This window comes from Pelodiscus sinensis, chromosome 5 (genome assembly GCF_052426305.1).
Source record: "Pelodiscus sinensis isolate ZL-2025 chromosome 5, ASM5242630v1, whole genome shotgun sequence".
Taxonomy (NCBI): Eukaryota; Metazoa; Chordata; order Testudines; family Trionychidae; genus Pelodiscus; species Pelodiscus sinensis.
Genome location: NC_143056.1, coordinates 134,876,042 through 134,895,136, shown reverse-complemented (window position 1 = coordinate 134,895,136; position 19,095 = coordinate 134,876,042). Strand labels below are relative to the sequence as shown.

Here is a 19,095-nt window from a genome sequence, read left to right as displayed (position 1 = left end):
GCGGGCAGCTCGGCCAATAGGAGGCTCCGAAAGCGGCGAACTCCGGCCTCGGGGATGCTTGGGTTATTGATTGGCAGTCGTCTCAACCAATAGGAGAGGAGGGCTGGCGGAAAGCTTTGGCCAATGGGAAGAGAGGCAGGGCACGGCACAGCAGCAGCAGCAGCCAATGGGCAAGCGAGGGGCGGGACAGCGCAGCAGCCAATGGGAAGGGGGCATGAGGTTGGCCGGCGTGCAAAGCATTCTGGGAATTTGGCCAAGTCGTGCTGGGGGGGGCCCGGACGCCTGGGTTCTCCGCAGTGGGGGAGGGGCGGGTCCCAGGCGAGCCCTGCAGGTGCCCCTGGGTTGGGGGGGGCGCGTCCATGGGGATGCAGGGGGGTAGGGCGGGTCCATGGGGAGTAGCGGGGGGGTAGGGCGGGTCCATAGGGATGCAGGGGGGGGGGCGGGTCCATGGGGAGTAGCGGGGGGGGGGTAGGGTGGGTCCATGGGATGTAGGGGGGGGTAGGGCGGGTCCATGGGGAGTAGCGGGGGGGTAGGGCGGGTCCATGGGATGTAGGGGGGGGTAGGGCGGGTCCATGGGAGGTAGCGGGGGGGGGGTAGGGCGGGTCCATGGGGAGTAGCGGGGGGGGGTAGGGTGGGTCCATAGGGATGCAGGGGGGGGTAGGGCGGGTCCATGGGGAGTAGCGGGGGGGGGTAGGGTGGGTCCATGGGGAGTAGCGGGGGGGGTAGGGTGGGTCCATGGGGAGTAGCATGGGGGGGGGGGGGTAGGGCGGGTCCATGGGGAGTAGCGGGGGGGGGTAGGGTGGGTCCATGGGGAGTAGCGGGGGGGGGGTAGGGTGGGTCCATGGGATGTAGGGGGGGGTAGGGCGGGTCCATGGGGAGTAGCGGGGGGGGGTAGGGTGGGTCCATAGGGATGCAGGGGGGGGGGGGGGTCCATGGGGAGTAGCGGGGGGGGGTGGGTCCATGGGGAGTAGCGGGGGGGGTAGGGCAGGTCCATGGGAGGTAGCGGGGGGGGGGTAGGGCGGGTCCATGGGAGGTAGCGGGGGGAGTAGCGGGGGGGGGGTAGGGTGGGTCCATGGGGAGTAGCGGGGGGGCTGGGAGGGAGGCAGCCCTTGCGGCGGGCCCATCACACCAGGCTCCGCCCCACGGGGGGCAGGGGCTACACCCAAGCTTGGCTCAGCAGGGCCGTGGGACCGGGTCACCCCTCCTGCCACCAGGCATGTCTCCACCTTCCCCGAGGGCCCCCCTGCCCTCTCTCTGTTCAGGGGGGGCCGGGCTGTGGGTCATGCAGGACGGGCCGGGAGAGCCAAAAGAGCCACGGCTGCCCCTGCCTGGCGGGCGTTCACTCTGGTCCCTCAGGATGGCGATGGCACCACAGAGAGCCTGTTGGCCGAGTCCCCTAGCCTGGGACTGGACGGGGAGCTGTGGGAGGAGCTGATGTGCCAGGTTCCCCTCCTGTGAGCTTGCCCACTAACCCACCCAGCCTGGCTTCCCCTCGAGGATCAGCCCCTTGGCGTGTCCAGTTGGTCCTCCCCCAGGCCCTGCATACAGGGAGCAGGTGGTAGAGCCCATGTGTGTTGGGTGGGGGCACGAGGCTGGCCCCACCCAGAGATCCACGAGCTGTAGGGTTAGAAAGGGCCGGGGCTGGCGGAGCAGCATGATGACTCTGCTGTGGTGGCTCAGAGGAGACAGCTGGGGCTGCCCGTCTTGATAAGGAACATTTCTCAGAAACACCCGGATAGGCAGGAAGGCGGCAGGGAGTGGAGAGCGAGATACAGCACATACAGGATTGCCCCACATGGTCCTGCCCTGGGGCACAGACCCCGCTAGCTCCCTCCCCCGCGCTGATTGGCCATGCATATCCATTCCTCCCCACACACACCCCTCTATTTCTCTCTCCCTTCATCTCTCTCAAAACAGAGGCCAAACAGTGGGGTGGCATGGAAGGACCCTAGAGTGGGGACCCTTATTGGGGTGACACAAATGAGAGCAACAGAGGAGACTCAGGGTTCAGGAATGGGGGACTTGTAAGGGGTGACATACAGAGGTTGGGGGAACTGATCCTTTCAGTGGGGGACCCCTATTTGGGAGACGCATGGAGGCCCAGAGCTGAGCAGCTCATGGGGAGCTGGGGCAGGAGCGCAGGATCTCAGGGGGATCCATATTGGAGTGACACACGGGGGGAAGTAGATGGGGCAAGTGAGGGGAACCCATAAAGGAGTGTCACATCGGGGAGCAAAGCATGCAAAAGAGGGGGACCCATCCGGGGGTGACGGAGCAGATGGAGCACGCCGAGGCCCAATTGTGGGGTGACATGCGGGGGTGGGGGATAAATGGGGCAGAAGTAGGTCGGGGAAGCTGGATCGATTGAGCCAGGCTCTATGCTGGGGCAATACCTGGGTCGGGGACCCCATGGGGGGTCCTGTGGGGCAGTTGGGGGGCCACACAGACTGGCGGGATCCCACCTCCCGGGTCTCCTTTCTCCAAGAAAGGAGCGGCCCAGCCGGGATCTATTTCAAGCCCTGGGCTCCTCCGAGCCAAACTTGAAGATGCTGCTATAGTTAGCCCTTGGCACGTCACCCCTCCCGGCTCCCCCCGGGAGCTCTATATAACCCCAGGGGGATTGGCAGGGCTCCCCAGCCTGCCCTGCTCCCCCACCAGCAGAGACTCCCAACAGCTGCGCCTGCCCGCCTGCGGAGAGGAGATGGTAAGTGAGCCGGACACACGCCTGGGAGGACGCCGGGGAACTGAACAGAGACACCCCTCCCCCCACGCACACACACGCCGCTTTGGGACCCTCCGACTTGCCTGCCGAAACCTAGTGTGGAGAGAAATGACCAGGGGATCAATCGATCCATATAACCCCATGCCCCCCATGTATCCCCGACACCCCCTCTCTCTATCCATCCATCCCTTCACCCTCACATACACCCCCCAACTATCTCCTAGCTCCATCCATCTGTCCCTCCCAGCCATCTATCTCCTCCACACCCCAATCTACCCACCCTCTTTCCACCCGCCCCACTGCCTCAGCCCTCTCTGTCTCTAGCCCTGCATTCCCCTCCGTCTATCCCCACACCCCCTCCTGGCATCCCCCAGGGATCACTTCCCCTGCGCTTTCCCCAGGGAAAAACCTGGGCTAGCTCTGTTATCAGTTGGGGGCACTCTTCCCCCCACAGCTAGACACCCAGTCTTGTCACTGCTCCAAACTATGGCCCATGTGGCCCCTTTCCCCTACTCCCTCCCATGAACCCCCTTGCCTCACCAACTCCAATCCACTCCCCAATAACTGCGGAGCACCCCATCTCCTGGGAATTCCCATGCACCCCAGTTTCCCCATTAATGTCCATACACCCACCAGCAATTCCCAAGCACCCCATTCCTTTTCATAACTCCCACACCTCTCAATGTCCCCTCTGCACCCTAATTCCAATAGCACCCACTGCACCCCAGTTCCCTCTTTAGCTCCCATGCACCCCAGATAAGCCCCCTTCTCGAGGTTCACCTCAAGAGCTCTGCCAGTTGCCCCCCATCCCATCTCTCCGACTGTGCACCCACTGATCAAGGACAAGGTGGATGAGGATGTGAGGGGCACCAGCCTGCGTCCAGGGCTCAGATGCGCGCCGGTGGGTGATGGCTCATGGAATTAACCTTTTTCACGCCGTGGTCTGTCTGCTTCTCCTCCCCCCTCCCCTCGCAAATCCCAGGCACCCAAGAAGGCCAAGAGGAAGGCAGCGGAAGGCAGCTCCAATGTCTTCTCCATGTTTGACCAAACCCAAATCCAGGAGTTCAAAGAGGTGAGACTAGGAGCTGGGGTGGATGAAAGGGGGGAGGAAGGTTCAGTCCCCCTCTCCAGGGGGCTGGGTTTCTCCACCAAAAGAGTGGGGTGCGGGGGACCACTTGGTCCCAGGACACCCCGAAATGATCCATCAGAAGCACCTCCTCCGAGATCTCCCCGCAGCATCCTTCTCCCTGGGCACAGCTGTTTCCAGCCCCCGCCAAGGACGGGCAGTTTCCTTCCCCGGATCCCAGGTGTCTATTTTGGGGGCCAGAGGGTGGAGATGTGACATCGGTGGCTGGGTTGGAGGCGCCTTACAAGGAAATCCCTGGAGATGTGGAATTTGGGGGGTGGGGGTGGGGGGACATGGCTGCCAATAGAATAGGGCATTTCCATCTCGGCAGAGGGGAGGAGCTGTCGGGGAGGGGAAGGAGGGTAGAAGGGATGGAGCAACAGAAGTGGGGGGGTGTCGGTAGCATTCTCCCCCCCCCCCCCGGTCTCTGGAGAGCTCATCATCTCCGGCATGCAGCACCTGTCCCCCACGGGAGGGGCTGCACTGCCAGCTCGGCGGCATGGCGCCAGGAGGGGATTCCTGACATGCCTGCCCTCCCAGGGAAGCCAGGAAGGGGGATCGGGTGACAGGTGTCTCTAGGGGACAGCTGCAGGGGGGCGGAGGGAGGTCGGGCTGGGGGGCGCCCTACAGCCCTTGGCATCTCTCCAGTCCCATGATCCTTTGCTCCTCCCCTTAGGCCTTCACCGTCATTGACCAGAACAGAGATGGCATCATCGACAAGGAGGACCTGCGGGACACATTCGCTGCCATGGGTACAGCGGCGGGGCCAGTCCAGGGGAGGGGCTTGTCTGGGGTGGGCGGGGCTTGTCTGGGGTGGGCGGGGTTTGTCTGGGCAGGGCGGGAATAACGAGACATACCCTCCCTTGCCACCCTGGGCAGGTCGCCTGAACGTGAAGAATGAGGAGCTGGAGGCCATGATTAAAGAAGCCAGTGGCCCCATCAACTTCACCGTCTTCCTCACCATGTTTGGGGAGAAGCTCAAGGGTGAGTCACCCCCCCCGTCCTAGTTGGTACGTCCTCCTCTCCCTGCATCTTCCTTCCCCTTGGTACATTCCTGTATCTCCCCATCATTATGTGGCCTTTGGTACATCCATCTCCCCTCATTCTGCTCCCCTTTGGTTTGCCTCATCCCCCACCCTTTCCCCTACAGACATCCCTATCTGCCCCCCATCGTGTTCCCCTTTGGAACATCCCCATGCTCCCCCCTGCCTTGGTACGTCCCCGTCCCTCCCTTGTCTCTGTCCCCCTCATCTCTCTCCCCAACTTCCACCCCCACCCTTTGCCACATCCCCATCCTGTTACCCATTGGTACATCCCATCCCTCCAGCCACAACCTCACTGGTACATCCCACCCACTCCCCATTGGTGCACCCCAACCATTGCATTGGTACGTCCTATCCTCACATTGCATCCCAATGTGTATGTCCCATCACCACCTCATTCTATCCCCCAATGGTACATCCCACCCCATTCGTATCCCCAATGGTACATCCCACCCCCCCATTCACACCCCCGATTGTACATTCCATCCCTTAGTCTTACCCCCATTGGTACATCCTATCCCCCCAGTCACACCCCCATTGGTATGTCCCATCCCCCCAATTCTCACCCTCTCCGATCCCCAGGTGCTGACCCTGAGGACGTGATCATGGGGGCGTTCAAGATCCTGGACCCTGACGGCAAAGGATCCATCAAGAAGCAGTTGTGAGTATCCCTGCCCCTGCAGGGGGCCCTAGGGGAACATTGGGGTCTCCCCAGCAAGAGATGCAAGGAGTGGGCACGGTGGGGGGAGGTCTGCCCAGCAGTGGACGGGCACGGGGGTCTGACCAGCAGAAGTTGGTAGGGGTAGGCATGGGGGGTTCTGGCCAGCAGGAGGCACTAGAGGTAGGTGTGGGGTCTCCCTGGCAGAGGGTGCAGGCCTGGGGGTCCCAGGGTGCTGGGGAGACTCCAGAAATCAGGGGGTCTCCCCAGAATTTGGGTATCTAATTGCCACTCTCTGTCTTCCCCCATCACAGCCTGGAAGAACTTCTGACCACCCAGTGTGACAGATTCACCCCGGAAGAGGTGAGATATTTGGGGGTGACACCTTGAACCCCAATATAAACCCCATCCCTCCAGATCACCCCATCCAATCTGATCGCTCCCACAGTGCAAGTGAAGGAGGGGTCTGGTATTGCGGGGCAAAGACCCTACCTTTGGGGGTGGGATTACCCCAATTTTAACTCCCCTCTTGCTCCTCTCTCTCCCCCTGCCCAGATCAAGAACATGTGGGCAGCTTTTCCTCCAGATGTGGGTGGCAACGTGGACTACAAGAACATCTGCTACGTCATTACACACGGTGAAGACAAAGAAGGAGAGTAAATCCATCAGGCCTCCCCCAATTCCCCTGCCCGCCATCTAGGGGGCTGGCACTGTGGGATCCCATCCACCCACACCCCCCAGGTCCGGGGCATCTCCCCCACAACACCAAATCATCCGTTTTGGACCCCCCCTCCAGCTGCAGACACTGGTCTTATTTATTGTGATTTTGGGGTGGGGAGCTGGGTCCCACAACCCTCCCCTTCCTCACCCTGCAGCCAGAGTCTTAAGGAACTGGTCAGGACCCGTATCAGGAATTGAGAAAAAAATGTTGCAATAAAGCTGAGAAAACCTGTTTTTAACTCTCCTGGTGTCCTAGTCTGTCCTGCTGTAGCTGCTTCTGGGGTGGGGCACAAGGGATCAAGGTGGGCTAATGAAGTGGCAGTGGTTGAAACCCTGGTCCCACTGAAGTCTGCAGGGCTGTGTTTATACCACAAGCTTTGTGCGCAAAAAACCTCAAGCGCGTGTTCGCACAAGAAAATCTACAGTCAGGACAGAGGGCTTTGTGCGGTGTAGTAAACCTCCTTCTGTGGGGCACAACTCCTTCATGCGCCACAGCTCTTGTGCAAAAAAGCAGGCGTGGACGCTCCACAGGGGTTTCTCATGCAAAAAGAGCCTATCCGAAAAAGCACAAGTGCTCTGACGGCCATTCTGTGCATGGTCACCAGAGCTTTCTTGCACAAGAGTGTCCGTGCAGCGTGGACACGCTCTTGCACAAAAGCACATTGCAAAAGTGATGTGCTTTGAAGTCTGGACACGCTTTTGCACGAGAAGTTTCTGCGCAAGAACTCTTCCGCAAAAGGCTTCTTGCGCAAAAACCCTGCAGTGTAGACAGAGCCTAGGGCTGCGTCCAGACTGGCAGGATTTTGCGGAAATACTTTTAACGGAAAAACTTTTCTGTTAAAAGTATTTCCGCAAAAGCGCATCTAGATTGGCACGGATGCTTGTGCCCAAAAAGTGCTTTTGCGGAAAAGCATCCGTGGCCAGTCTAGACGCCATTTTAGCCATCGGGGCTTTTTTGCGCAAAACAGTTCTTCCCTGTCTACTTGCGCAAGGGGGCTTTTTCCCGAGCGGGAGTGTGAAAGTATTTGCGCATTACATTACATTACAAAGTCAGTGCTCTTGCGCAAATTCAAGCAGCCAGTGTAGACAGCTGGCAAGCTTTTGCGCAAAATCTTGCCAGTTTAGACGCATCCTAGGGCTGTGTCTACACTGGCAAGTTATTCCGGAAAATCAGCCGCTTTTCCAGAAAAACTTGCCAGCTGTCTACACTGGCTGCTTGAATTTCCGGACAAGCACTGACGATCTCATGTAAAATCATCAGTGCTTTTCCGGAAAAACTATGCTGCTCCTGTTCGGGCAAAAGTCTTTTTCCGGAAAACTGTTCCGGAAAAGGGCCAGTGTAGACAGCACAGTAGTGTTTTCCGCGAAAAAGCCCCGATCGCAAAAATGACGATCGGGGATTTTTTGCGGAAAAGCGTGTCTAGATTGGCCACGGATGCTTTTCCGGAAAAGTGTCCTGTCAATCTGGACGCGCTTTTCCGGAAATACTTCTAACGGAAAAACCTTTTCCGTTACAAGCATTTCCGGAAAATCATGCCAGTGTAGACGTAGCCTAGATGTTTTCCTATAACTTCTGGATGTCACAGCAGGTTTTGATGTGAAGAAATTAGGTATGTTTGTCTGTTAACCTATGGAATGCTCTGCCACATGATTTCATGGAGTTACAATTTCACATGGGGCTAAGGAAATTTGGATCTGATACTTCTTAGGACTGATTCAAGGATGTAAACTCAAGATAGCACATTTCTGAGGAAAGATGTAAAATGATTTTAACCATTAAGTTGTGGAACACACTGTGCCACGTGATTTTAGGAAGCTAAAACATCCCATGCTGCTTTTGAAAATTTAGCATGTGATGGCTCTTCAGGAAAAATTCAAGTGCACAAATCAAAACAGCACCTCTTGGAGGGAACATACGAAATAAATGTATCAGTTAACCTCTGGAACTCCCAGACACATGATTTTGACACATGGCTGAGAAAATTTAGCATCTTAGGACAGAATCGCATTGGGAAAATAAAGGTAGCCCATTTTTGAAGGAAGGCAAATTCAATCAGTAGTCAGTGGAACTCCCCACCACATGAGTTTACAAAGCTAAAATTTTACTCCCAGTTCAGGAAATTTAGTAACTGAGGGTGCTTAGGAGAGATTCAAGGTGAGAAACTCAAGACAGCATATGGTACGTGGAAGACAAGAGATACCTGTATCTGCTAATCTATGAAACGCCCTGACCCCCATCGCTGCCCTCCCACACACCGGAGTGGGTCCCACAGACCGGAGTGGGTCCCAGGCGTCTTAGAGCCGTGACCCCCATCGCTGCCCTCCCACAGACCGGAGTGGGTCCCAGACGTCCAGAGCCGTGACCCCCATCGCTGCCCTCCCACAGGCCGGAGTGGGTCCCAGGCATCCAGAGCCGTGACCCCCATCGCTGCCCTCCGACAGACCGGAGTGGGTCCCAGGCGTCCAGAGCCGAGACCCCCATCGCTGCCCTCCCACAGACCGGAGTGGGTCCCAGGCGTCCAGAGCCGTGACCCCCAGCGCTGCCCTCCCACAGACCGGAGTGGGTCCCAGGCGTCCAGAGCCGTGACCCCCATCGCTGCCCTCCCACAGACCGGAGTGGGTCCCAGGCGTCCAGAGCCGTGACCCCCATCGGTGCCCTCCCACAGACCGGAGTGGGTCCCAGGCGTCCAGAGCCGTGACCCCCATCGCTGCCCTCCCACAGACCGGAGTGGGTCCCAGGCGTCCAGAGCCGTGACCCCCATCGCCGCCCTCCCACAGACCAGAGTGGGTCCCAGGCGCCTGGAACCGTGACCCCCATCGCTGCCCTCCCACAGACCGGAGTGGGTCCCAGGCGCCTGGAACCGTGACCCCCATCGCTGCCCTCCACAGACCGGAGTGGGTCCCAGGCGTGCAGAGCCGTGACCCCCATCGCTGCCCTCCCACAGACCGGAGTGAGTCCCAGGCGTCCAGAGCCGTGACCCCCATCGCTGCCCTCCCACAGACCGGAGTGGGTCCCAGGCGTCCAGAGCCGTGACCCCCATCGCTGCCCTCCCACAGACCGGAGTGGGTCCCAGGCATCCAGAGCCGTGACCCCCATCGCTGCCCTCCCACAGACCGGAGTGGGTCCCAGGCGTCCAGAGCCGTGACCCCCATCGCTGCCCTCCCACAGACCGGAGAGGGTCCCAGGCGTCCAGAGCCGTGACCCCCATCGCTGCCCTCCCACAGACCGGAGTGGGTCCCAGGCGTCTAGAGCCGTGACCCCCATCGCTGCCCTCCCACAGACCGGAGTGGGTCCCAGGCGTCCAGAGCCGTGACCCCCATCGCTGCCCTCCCACAGACCGGAGTGGGTCCCAGGCGTCCAGAGCCGTGACCCCCATCGCTGCCCTCCCACAGACCGGAGTGGGTCCCAGGCGTCCAGAGCCGTGACCCCCATCGCTGCCCTCCCACAGACCGGAGTGGGTCCCAGGCGTCCAGAGCCGTGACCCCCATCGCTGCCCTCCCACAGACCGGAGTGGGTCCCAGGCGCCTGGAACCGTAACCCCCATCGCTGCCCTCCCACAGACCGGAGTGGGTCCCAGGCGTCTAGAGCCGTGACCCCCATCGCTGCCCTCCCACAGACCGGAGTGGGTCCCAGGCGCCTGGAACCGTAACCCCTATCGCTGCCCTCCCACAGACCAGAGTGGGTCCCAGGCGTCTAGAGCCGTGACCCCCATCGCTGCCCTCCCACAGACCGGAGTGGGTCCCAGGCGTCCAGAGCTGTGACCCCCATCGCTGCCCTCCCACAGACCGGAGTGGGTCCCAGGCGTCCAGAGCCGTGACCCCCATCGCTGCCCTCCCACAGACCGGAGTGGGTCCCAGGCGTCCAGAGCCGTGACCCCCATCGCTGCTCTCCCACAGACCGGAGTGGGTCCCAGGTGTCCAGAGCCGTGACCCCCATCGCTGCTCTCCCACAGACCGGAGTGGGTCCCAGGTGTCTAGAGCCGTGACCCCCATCGCTGCCCTCCCACAGACCGGAGTGGGTCCCAGGCGTCTAGAGCCGTGACCCCCATCGCTGCTCTCCCACAGACCGGAGTGGGTCCCAGGCGTCCAGAGCCGTGACCCCCATCGCTGCCCTCCCACAGACCGGAGTGGGTCCCAGGCGTCTAGAGCCGTGACCCCCATCGCTGCTCTCCCACAGACCGGAGTGGGTCCCAGGCGTCTAGAGCCGTGACCCCCATCGCTGCTCTCCCACAGACCGGAGTGGGTCCCAGGCGTCCAGAGCCGTGACCCCCATCGCTGCCCTCCCACAGACCGGAGTGGGTCCCAGGCGTCCAGAGCCGTGACCCCCATCGCTGCCCTCCCACAGACCGGAGTGGGTCCCAGGCGTCCAGAGCCGTGACCCCCATCGCTGCCCTCCCACAGACCGGAGTGGGTCCCAGGCGTCTAGAGCCGTGACCCCCATCGCTGCCCTCCCACAGACCGGAGTGGGTCCCAGGCGTCCAGAGCCGTGACCCCCATCGCTGCCCTCCCACAGACCGGAGTGGGTCCCAGGCGTCCAGAGCCGTGACCCCCATCGCTGCCCTCCCACAGACCGGAGTGGGTCCCAGGCGTCCAGAGCCGTGACCCCCATCGCTGCCCTCCCACAGACCGGAGTGGGTCCCAGGTGTCCAAGATCACTCCCCTGGGGAGCCCCATAGAAACCAGGATGGGGAAGGGGACCCAGGCATCCAGGTGGGAGGCCCGCCCCCAGCATGCCCAGAGGTGGGGATAGGATCCAGGCGTCTGCAGAGACGGGGAGGGGGACTGGGGCCTGCCCCCTTACCTGAGCAATCCCTCCCGCAGCCCAGACGTGGTTGTCCTTCAGCATGACGAGGCTCCCCAGGTCGTAGCGGTGGCCCGACGCTCCCCCCACCAGCAGGGCGTACTTCTCCGCTAGCCGGAACCCCGGCGTGGTCTTCCTCGTGCCGGCCACGTGCCCGCGCCAGCCGGCCTCCCGCGCCAGCCGGCAGACCCGCCCCGCGGCCGTGGCCACCCCGCTGCACCGTCCCAGGCAGTTCAGAGCCGTCCTCTCCCCGAGCAACAGATGTCGGGCTTTGCCGCGGACTTCGGCCACGCGGGCCACAGGCTCCAGCCAGGCCCCCTCGGGCTGGAACCACTCCACGGTGCAGCCCAGCTCGCTGAAGACGGCGTCAAAGAAGGGGCAGCCAGCCAGCACCCCGGGAGACTTGCAGAGGAGGACGGCGAGCCCCAGGCGCTCCCCCACAGCGCAGCCAGCAGGGTCAAAGGCCGGGGCATCCTCTCGGAGCCAGTCCCGGACCAGCTGGCGCACACGGGGGGGCGGGAGGAGGTGGGCGAGATCCGGGCGGGAGGTCATAGCACCAGACTGCAATGGGAAACCATAGAGGCACTGGGGCAAAGACGTACCAGAGCGTGCGCTGCTCCCACGAGGCAGGGCCTCTCTAGGGAGCCACCCAGTGGAGGAACAGGGGAACTGGGGCCAGAGCCAGCGCAGTCCTGCTGGGAGAGTCCTAGGCCGGAGCAACTCCCTTGGCCAGCCCTCCCAGCCCCTCCGCACAGCGCCCCCTGCTGGGACAGGCCGGGGCTGGAGTAGCCAGGAACCCCCCCCCCCAGCAGCCAGTGCCCTCCCAGCCCCTCGGCACAGCGCCCCCTGCTGGGACAGGCCGGGGCTGGAGTAGCCAGGAGCTCCCCATCTCAGCAGTCAGTACCCTGCCCCTTCCCCACAGCGCCCCCTGCTGGGACAGGCCGGGGCTGGAGTAGCCAGGACCCCCCCCCCTCAGCAGCCAGTGCCCTGCCCCCTCCCCACAGCGCCCCCTGCTGGGACAGGCCGGGGCTGGAGTAGCCAGGAAACCCCCCCCCCCCCTCAGCAGCCAGTGCCCTGCCCCCTCCCCCACAGCGCCCCCTGCTGGGACAGGCCGGGGCTGGAGTAGCCAGGAACCCCCCCCCCCAGCAGCCAGTGCCCTCCCAGCCCCTCCCCACAGCGCCCCCTGCTGGGACAAGCCAGGGCTGGAGTAGCTGGGAGCTCCCCCCCACCAGTCAGTGCCTTGCCCCCCACAGCGCCCCCTGCTGGGAGACACTGGCCAGAGAGGCTGGGAGCACTCCCCATGGCCAGCGCCCTGCCCCCCACAATGCCCCATTCCCCCTTTTCCTCTGGACTCCTGGGCCCCCTCTCTCATGCCACCAGGGAAGACAGAGAAGGGGTCACTCCCAGCTCTCCCCTCTCCACCCCACAGCGGGATCCTCTCAGCATCTCCCCCCCACCCCGCCCTGTCTGCACCATCCCCCTCCCCGAGCACACGGCAAAGTCCAAGCCAGCCTGGTCAGTACAAAGCAAACAAACCGGGCTGAGGAACTCCCAGCCCCCTGCCACCGACCCCGAGGTCCTGGGCCCTGGGGGGCAGGGACCCGTGGGCAGGGGGCTCTTACCTGACAACGCCTCCCAGCAGCAGCGTCCTGGAGTGAGGGACAGCTGGACGGAGACCGGGGACGGACAAACTGCCCTGCATGGGAGGGGTCGGGGGGTGGGAGGGGCTGGCCGGGGGATGGGAGGAGGTGGGGACAGAGGGGGTCTGAGAAAACACCCAAGCACTTTAAAGGGAGTGTAAACAGCTGCCCCACCCCCGACAGGCCTGTCCCTGTGCACAACCGCTTCCCCCCCCCCAGACAGGCCTGTCCCTGTGTACAACCGCTCCCCCCCCCCCCCCCAGACAGGCCTGTCCCTGTGTACAACCGCTCCCCCCCCCCCCAGACAGGCCTGTCCCTGTGCACAACCGCTCCCCCCCCTCCCCCCAGACAGGCCTGTCCCTGTGCACAACCGCTCCACCCCTCCCCCCCCCAGACAGGCCTGTCCCTGTGCACAACCGCTCCCCCCCCCCCCCACAGCTCCCTCCCCCCCCCCACAACCGCTCCCCCCCCCCCGACAGCCTGTCCCTGCTCCCCCCCCCAGACAGGCCTGTCCCTGTGCACAACCGCTCCCCCCAGACAGGCCTGTCCCTGTGCACAACCGCTTCCCCCAGACAGGCCTGTCCCTGTGCACAACCGCCCCCCCCCCCCCCGCACCCCTCCCCCCCCAGACAGGCCTGTCCCTGTGCACAACCGCTCCCACAGGGTCCCTCTCCCCCCCCAGACAGGCCTGTCCCTGTGCACAACCGCTCCCCCCCCCCCCGACAGGCCTGTCCCTGTGCACAACCGCCTCCCCCCCCCCTGTCCCTGTGCACCCCCCCCCACACCTGCTCCCCCCCCCCCAGACAGGCCTGTCCCTGTGCACAACCGCTCCCCCCGCCTCCCCCCCCCCTCCCCCCCCCCCCCAGACAGGCCTGTCCCTGTGCACAGACAGGCCTGCTCCCCCCCCCCCAGACAGGCCTGTCCCTGTGCACAACCGCTTCCCCGCCCCCGACAGGCCTGTCCCTGTCCCCGCCCCCCCCCCAGACAGGCCTGTCCCTGTGTCCCCCCCCCCCCCCAGACAGGCCTGTCCCTGTGTACAACCGCTCCCTCCCCCCCCCCAGACCCGCTCCCCCCCCCCCCCCGACAGGCCTGTCCCTGTGTGAGCATGTGTGCATGTCTGTGTGTGTGTGTGCCTGTGTGCGCGTCTGTGCATGTGCCCACGTGTCTCCATGTGTGTCTGTGCATGTGTGCCTGTGTTTGTGCCCATGAGTGTGCCTATGTGTGTGAGCTTGTGCGCGTGTGGAGAAATCCCTGTATTAAGATCTTGTCCTTTTCGATCTATCGTTGTTCAGTGTCCGTATAGAATCCCTGGAACATTTCTCTAGAACTTTGTATTGAGAGATCTAGATCTTGTGAGAGAAACTGTCTTTGAGCTCCCCCCTTTCCTCGGTTGCCCTGTTGGAATGAACGAGCTGTGAACGGGGAATGGAAGGGGAGCCCCTCCCGCAGCAGCTGCCAGGGTGGAGAGGGGCTGGGAGCCAGCCCCAAGCCAGTCCCTGCAAAGTGAGCCGGTTAAGACTGGACAGACAGACGCCTGGGGAGTCCAGCAGGGAGCGCCTGCCCTTGGAAGCTCTCTGGAGCAGCGTTGGGAAAGGCCCGGCGATGGCTAATTGGCTGCATATGAGGGAGAAATAGGAGGCGTCTTGCAGAGGGACCCCGGGTTTTCCTCTTGTCAACATGGGAGCATGGATCCGGATCAGCAGAAGCCCGGCTCCACCCCTCCCCCATCTAACTCACCTGGCCAGTGCAGGGAGGGGGAGCAACTTTTGGTACCAAGCGGATGGCGTGTGCGTGTGCGTGTGAGAGTGCCTGCGTGTGATGTGTCCTATGCATATGATAAGTATTGATTATTCTATGTGTGATCAATAAACGCGGCGTGTTGCCTTATCCCCCTGAAAAAGATCCCGAGTGCTTCTTCTAAGTACAACACGCGTGCCCATCTGCGTGTGCATGCGTGTGCGTGTGTCTGTGCCTGCGTGTGCGTGCCCGCGTGTGCGACAGTGCTGAGGGTACCTTGCAGCCGTCTGCACGTCCAAAGTTCACCCTTTTCCGTGCCATGGGCCTGCCGTCTGCCCTCCCCTTCTAGCACGTTGGGCACTGCTGCACCTGGTGGGAGGGAGGCGCACGCTACCATTAGGCTCCGGCCCTGCTCCCACGGCGGGGAGAGGGAGGGGGCAGGGGTCCGGCCCGCGCGGCCGGCCGGCTTGAGGCGCTACAGACCCACTCGCTGATGTCCTTCGTCATGCTGGGCCAGTAGTAGCGCCGGGTCAGCGCCAACCGGGTTTTCATGATGCCGTGGTGCCCGCCGTGGGCACTGTCGTGGCTCTGCTCGAACAGCTGCAGGGCCCGTGCCCTGGTGTGCACCACCTCCACCTTCCGGCCCTTGGCCCAGCGGAAGAGCATCCCCTCTGCCGGGAACCACAGGGAGAGAGGGTCTGCCCGGCAGCTCCCACAAATGCCCCACGGTCTCCTACATATTTTTAATCAGAGCCACGGAGAGGTCCCGGGTCTCTGGCATTTTCCTTTATTGCCCTTCACCAGGGCCGTGACTTGGTACTAAAAGGACGCGACACAAACTCTTAGCCTCAACTCGTCTGCATCTCAACAGCATCTGGGCAGCTCGTCAGGCCTTCCAAGCAACTCAACGTCTGCTGAGAATGAGACGCTGACTTTTCTAGGCTGGAAATCGGAGCTCGGGGAACCTCGAGGGGCGGTGGCTGGAGGAGGAAACGCGTGAGAAATAAAAACACTTGAACAATGGTTGTGTAGCACCTTAGAGACGAACCAAAAAATATGTAGCTAATATCGTGAGCTTTTGTGGGCACAGCCTACGAAAACTCATGGTATTAGCTACATATTTTTTGGTTCGTCTCTAAGGTGCTACACAACCATTGCTTTTTAAGTCTAACACGCCCCTTCCCCGAGACGTGTGCAATTAAACAACAGGGAAGGTAGGGAACATTTACCCCATACACTCGTCTGCCGTGGAACTGGTACCTACGCACCCCAATGCCGGGCGAGGGGTCCCCATGTGCGCATTTGTAGCAGCGCCTACAGACGCAGCAAGGGAGACATTTTGGGAGAGGGGAAGAAAACCAGTGGCCCCCAGTGAAGGTCCGGTGAACACCCGGGGCAGGGAGGGGAGAAATCAGGACGCGCTGTGAACGTTTTGCTTGCCTTCCAAAGAAAATTTGGCAGCAAATCGACGCAGGTTGAATCTGCCGTATTTATTCATTCCTTCAGGGTAACTGAGTCTCCTCTTGTACGCCAACACCCGGGCGATTTTTTCCTCAAAGGATTTCCCTGAAGAAAACATTTCACCCAGTGAATGTGAGTGTAGCAGCACATGGGCAGCGCCCGGCCCTCACACGGCCGCCGCATTCAGATCGGGGGCAAGGGGGGGTGTTAACTCTGGAACCTACTGATAGCAAGATGGAAGGTGACAGCTACGATTTTTAACTGAGGATAGTAGGGCTGTTAAGGGGGAGTAGGCGGAGCCTGGGAACTGTGGGTGGAGCTACAGGCACCCATTCTCCCAGGTACACTGTGTGGATCGTGTATAATGTGTAGCAATGACTGTGTATCACTCCCCCTATCTCGCAGACATCTGTATCTTTGCCTTCTTTGCTCGCTAGGTGCTCAGGGGAGTCAGAAGCAGACAGGTAAGACACCCACAGCAAAACGCCAGCCTCACCTGCCCTGGGCCTATGGGCTGAGAATGAGGCTGGGAGCCAGGACTGTGGGGTGGCAGTAGGGCATAGTGGGTAGGAGCAGGGTCGATAAGCTTCAGAGGCACGGAAATGGATTTCAGTTGAGACACGGGGAGCGCCTGCGAGACTTTAAGCCGGTGAAGGCAGAGGAACTCGGGACAGGCGAGGTCAGGGCACAAGAATGTGGATTTCCCACAAAACGCCCAGCCGGGGTGCCTGGCGGCACGGTTCAGAAAACGGGAGCCCCTCTGCTTACCTGTCATCTGTGTGGCCTCCTGCAGCCGTTCAGGGAAAAGCCGGGTCCTGAAACAAATCAAGGCCCGGATCACCCCGAGCACAGGGCGCTCGCAGGCGTAAGACACGCAGACAAAGCACGAAGGGGCGTCCGCTTTGCGGGGAGGCCCTTGGCTCTTCATGCTCGCAGCCGGGCAGACCCTGTCTGCAGCAGCCCACCGAAGGGTGCACAGTGCTGAGTTCTCTCCCTGGGAGTGGAGACGCTTGGGTGGTCGGGATTCAGATACTGCCCAGCTGATTAGCAGAGCTACCCCGCAGCCGGCAGCCTGTGTTTCTCCTGGGGGTGCGTGTCCGCACATGCCTCGGTGCACGGAACAAAATGCATTCCGCACACGGATGGAAAAAAGCAGCGGGAGCATTGCTGGCGGTGTTAGGCACCGGGCAGTCAGCGAGGCCAGCCATGCCCTCGCGTGCGGGTTCACCAAGTACCTCCTATCAAAACAAATGCCATGGGGGGTCCCCAAGATGCAGCCCGCACTGTGGGACCCCTAATTCTTCCCCATACTGTGAGCCTGCTCTAAGGAGCCTCTGGGGCGAGTGGGTAATTTGGAGGGGCCCTCAATGCCTGCTCCTTCGTGGCAAGGGCAAGGCTAGGTTGGGGCGTTCCAAGCAGGGCAGACCTGGGAGGTGTTCCGAGTGTCCCCCACCAAGCGCCCAGCGCACACAGCTCCCCAGCCTTCCCTTTGCTTTCCTTGCGGTCTCGCCCGCCGCCGGCTCGCACCACTCCGCTGCCAAGCGAGGCGTGGGGGTGCCCGGACAGCGTGCGTCTCCTGCCCTTCCTAACGTCCCACGCGCCCTCCAGCGGGCCTCCCCGTGCCAGGGACCCAGCGGGCACAGGGCACCACACCACACCTCCAGAGACCGGACGTGGCGTTCCAGCCCTTTGACACGCCGCCTCGGCGCTGAGCCCGAGGAAAAGCAGCGGCTTGGAGCAGAGAGGCTGGCCCAGGCCGGGCACTGAGGGCGGGTGAGAAGACAGGCCAAGGAGGCGAGTGGCTGGAAGGCCAGGAATGGAAGCGGGAAGGTTTCTCTGGGGGTCCCTGCCCGCTGCAGAGCGCCCGGTGAGCCTGGGAGGAAGGCAACGCCCAATGCCCACAACACGTGGAGCCAGCACGGACACTGCACCCACCTGGTCTCCCGCCGGGAACGCCAGCGCCTCCCTCTGTCCCAAAGCAGCCTTGGCACCTGCAGGGGAGACGAGCCGCTCACTCGTGGGACCTATTGTCGGCTTTTCCCCACGCAGAGACCGGACCGGCTCAGCGCTCATGGGGACAAGCAGGAGGGGGGACGGCCTGAGACGGCCCGAGACAAACCCTGGCTCTGCAAACACATACACAGCATGGCCGGCCTCGGCAGCCCTGCACCGTCGGACACGTGTCACTGGGTTCCACGGGGAGCCCCACCCTGCACCGTCAGACACGTGTCGCCGGGTTCCACGGGGAGCCCCACCCTGCACCGTCAGACACGTGTCGCTGGGTTCCACGGGGAGCCCCCACCCTGCACCGTCAGACACGTGTCGCCGGGTTCCACGGGGAGCCCCCACCCTGCACCGTCAGACACGTGTCGCTGGGTTCCACGGGGAGCCCCACCCTGCACCGTCAGACACGTGTCGCTGGGTTCCACGGGGAGCCCCCACCCTGCACCGTGCAGACACGTGTCGCTGGGTTCCACGGGGAGCCCCCACCCTGCACCGTCAGACACGTGTCGCTGGGTTCCACGGGGAGCCCCCACCCTGCACCGTCAGACACGTGTCGCCGGGTTCCACGGGGAGCCCCACCCTGCACCGTCAGACACGTGTCGCTGGGTTCCACGGGGAGCCCCCACCCTGCACCGTCAGACACGTGTCGCCGGGTTCCACGGGGAGCCCCCACCCTGCACCGTGCAGACACGTGTCGCTGGGTTCCACGGGGAGCCCCCACCCTGCACCGTCAGACACGTGTCGCTGGGTTCCACGGGGAGCCCCACCCTGCACCGTCAGACACGTGTCGCTGGGTTCCACGGGGAGCCCCACCCTGCACCGTGCAGACACGTGTCGCTGGGTTCCACGGGGAGCCCCACCCTGCACCGTCAGACACGTGTTGCTGGGTTCCACGGGGAGCCCCACCCTGCACCGTCAGACACGTGTCGCTGGGTTCCACGGGGAGCCCCACCCTGCACCGTGCAGACACGAGTCACTGGGTTCCACGGGGAGCCCCACCCTGCACCGTCAGACACGTGTCGCTGGGTTCCACGGGGAGCCCCACCCTGCGTGGTGCAGACACGAGTCGCTGGGTTCCACGGGGAGCCCCCACCCTGCACCGTCAGACACGTGTCACCGGGTTCCACGGGGAGCCCCCACCCTGCACCGTGCAGACACGTGTCACCAGGTTACAGGGGGAGAC

The 19,095-nt window shown here is 62.5% G+C and overlaps 2 protein-coding genes and 1 long non-coding RNA gene across 3 annotated transcripts; 1 reads left to right on the top strand and 2 right to left on the bottom strand.

Moving 5' to 3' along the window:
• The first annotated feature begins 2,549 nt into the window (after positions 1-2,549).
• MYL11 (myosin light chain 11) lies at positions 2,550-6,508 on the top strand. Its single transcript, XM_075928756.2, has 7 exons — positions 2,550-2,704; positions 3,705-3,794; positions 4,525-4,600; positions 4,728-4,832; positions 5,474-5,552; positions 5,864-5,912; positions 6,105-6,508. The coding sequence occupies exons 1-7, from the start codon at positions 2,702-2,704 to the stop codon at positions 6,207-6,209; spliced, it is 507 nt and encodes a 168-aa protein (XP_075784871.2). The 5' UTR covers positions 2,550-2,701; the 3' UTR covers positions 6,210-6,508.
• A 1,863-nt stretch (positions 6,509-8,371) lies between these two features.
• On the bottom strand, positions 8,372-15,145 carry QPRT (quinolinate phosphoribosyltransferase). Its single transcript, XM_089778869.1, has 5 exons — positions 14,931-15,145; positions 14,724-14,816; positions 12,693-12,835; positions 10,729-11,631; positions 8,372-8,407 (listed from the first exon to the last, which is right to left on the bottom strand). The coding sequence occupies exons 4-5, from the start codon at positions 11,620-11,622 to the stop codon at positions 8,372-8,374; spliced, it is 930 nt and encodes a 309-aa protein (XP_089634995.1). The 5' UTR covers positions 11,623-11,631; positions 12,693-12,835; positions 14,724-14,816; positions 14,931-15,145.
• Positions 15,146-15,583: 438 nt separating this feature from the next.
• Positions 15,584-18,397, bottom strand: LOC149524437 (uncharacterized). The gene is made up of 3 exons (XR_016349769.1): positions 17,844-18,397; positions 16,677-16,723; positions 15,584-16,013 (listed from the first exon to the last, which is right to left on the bottom strand). It is a non-coding gene; the product is annotated as an uncharacterized LOC149524437 (long non-coding RNA).
• Between the last annotated feature and the right edge of the window lie 698 nt (positions 18,398-19,095).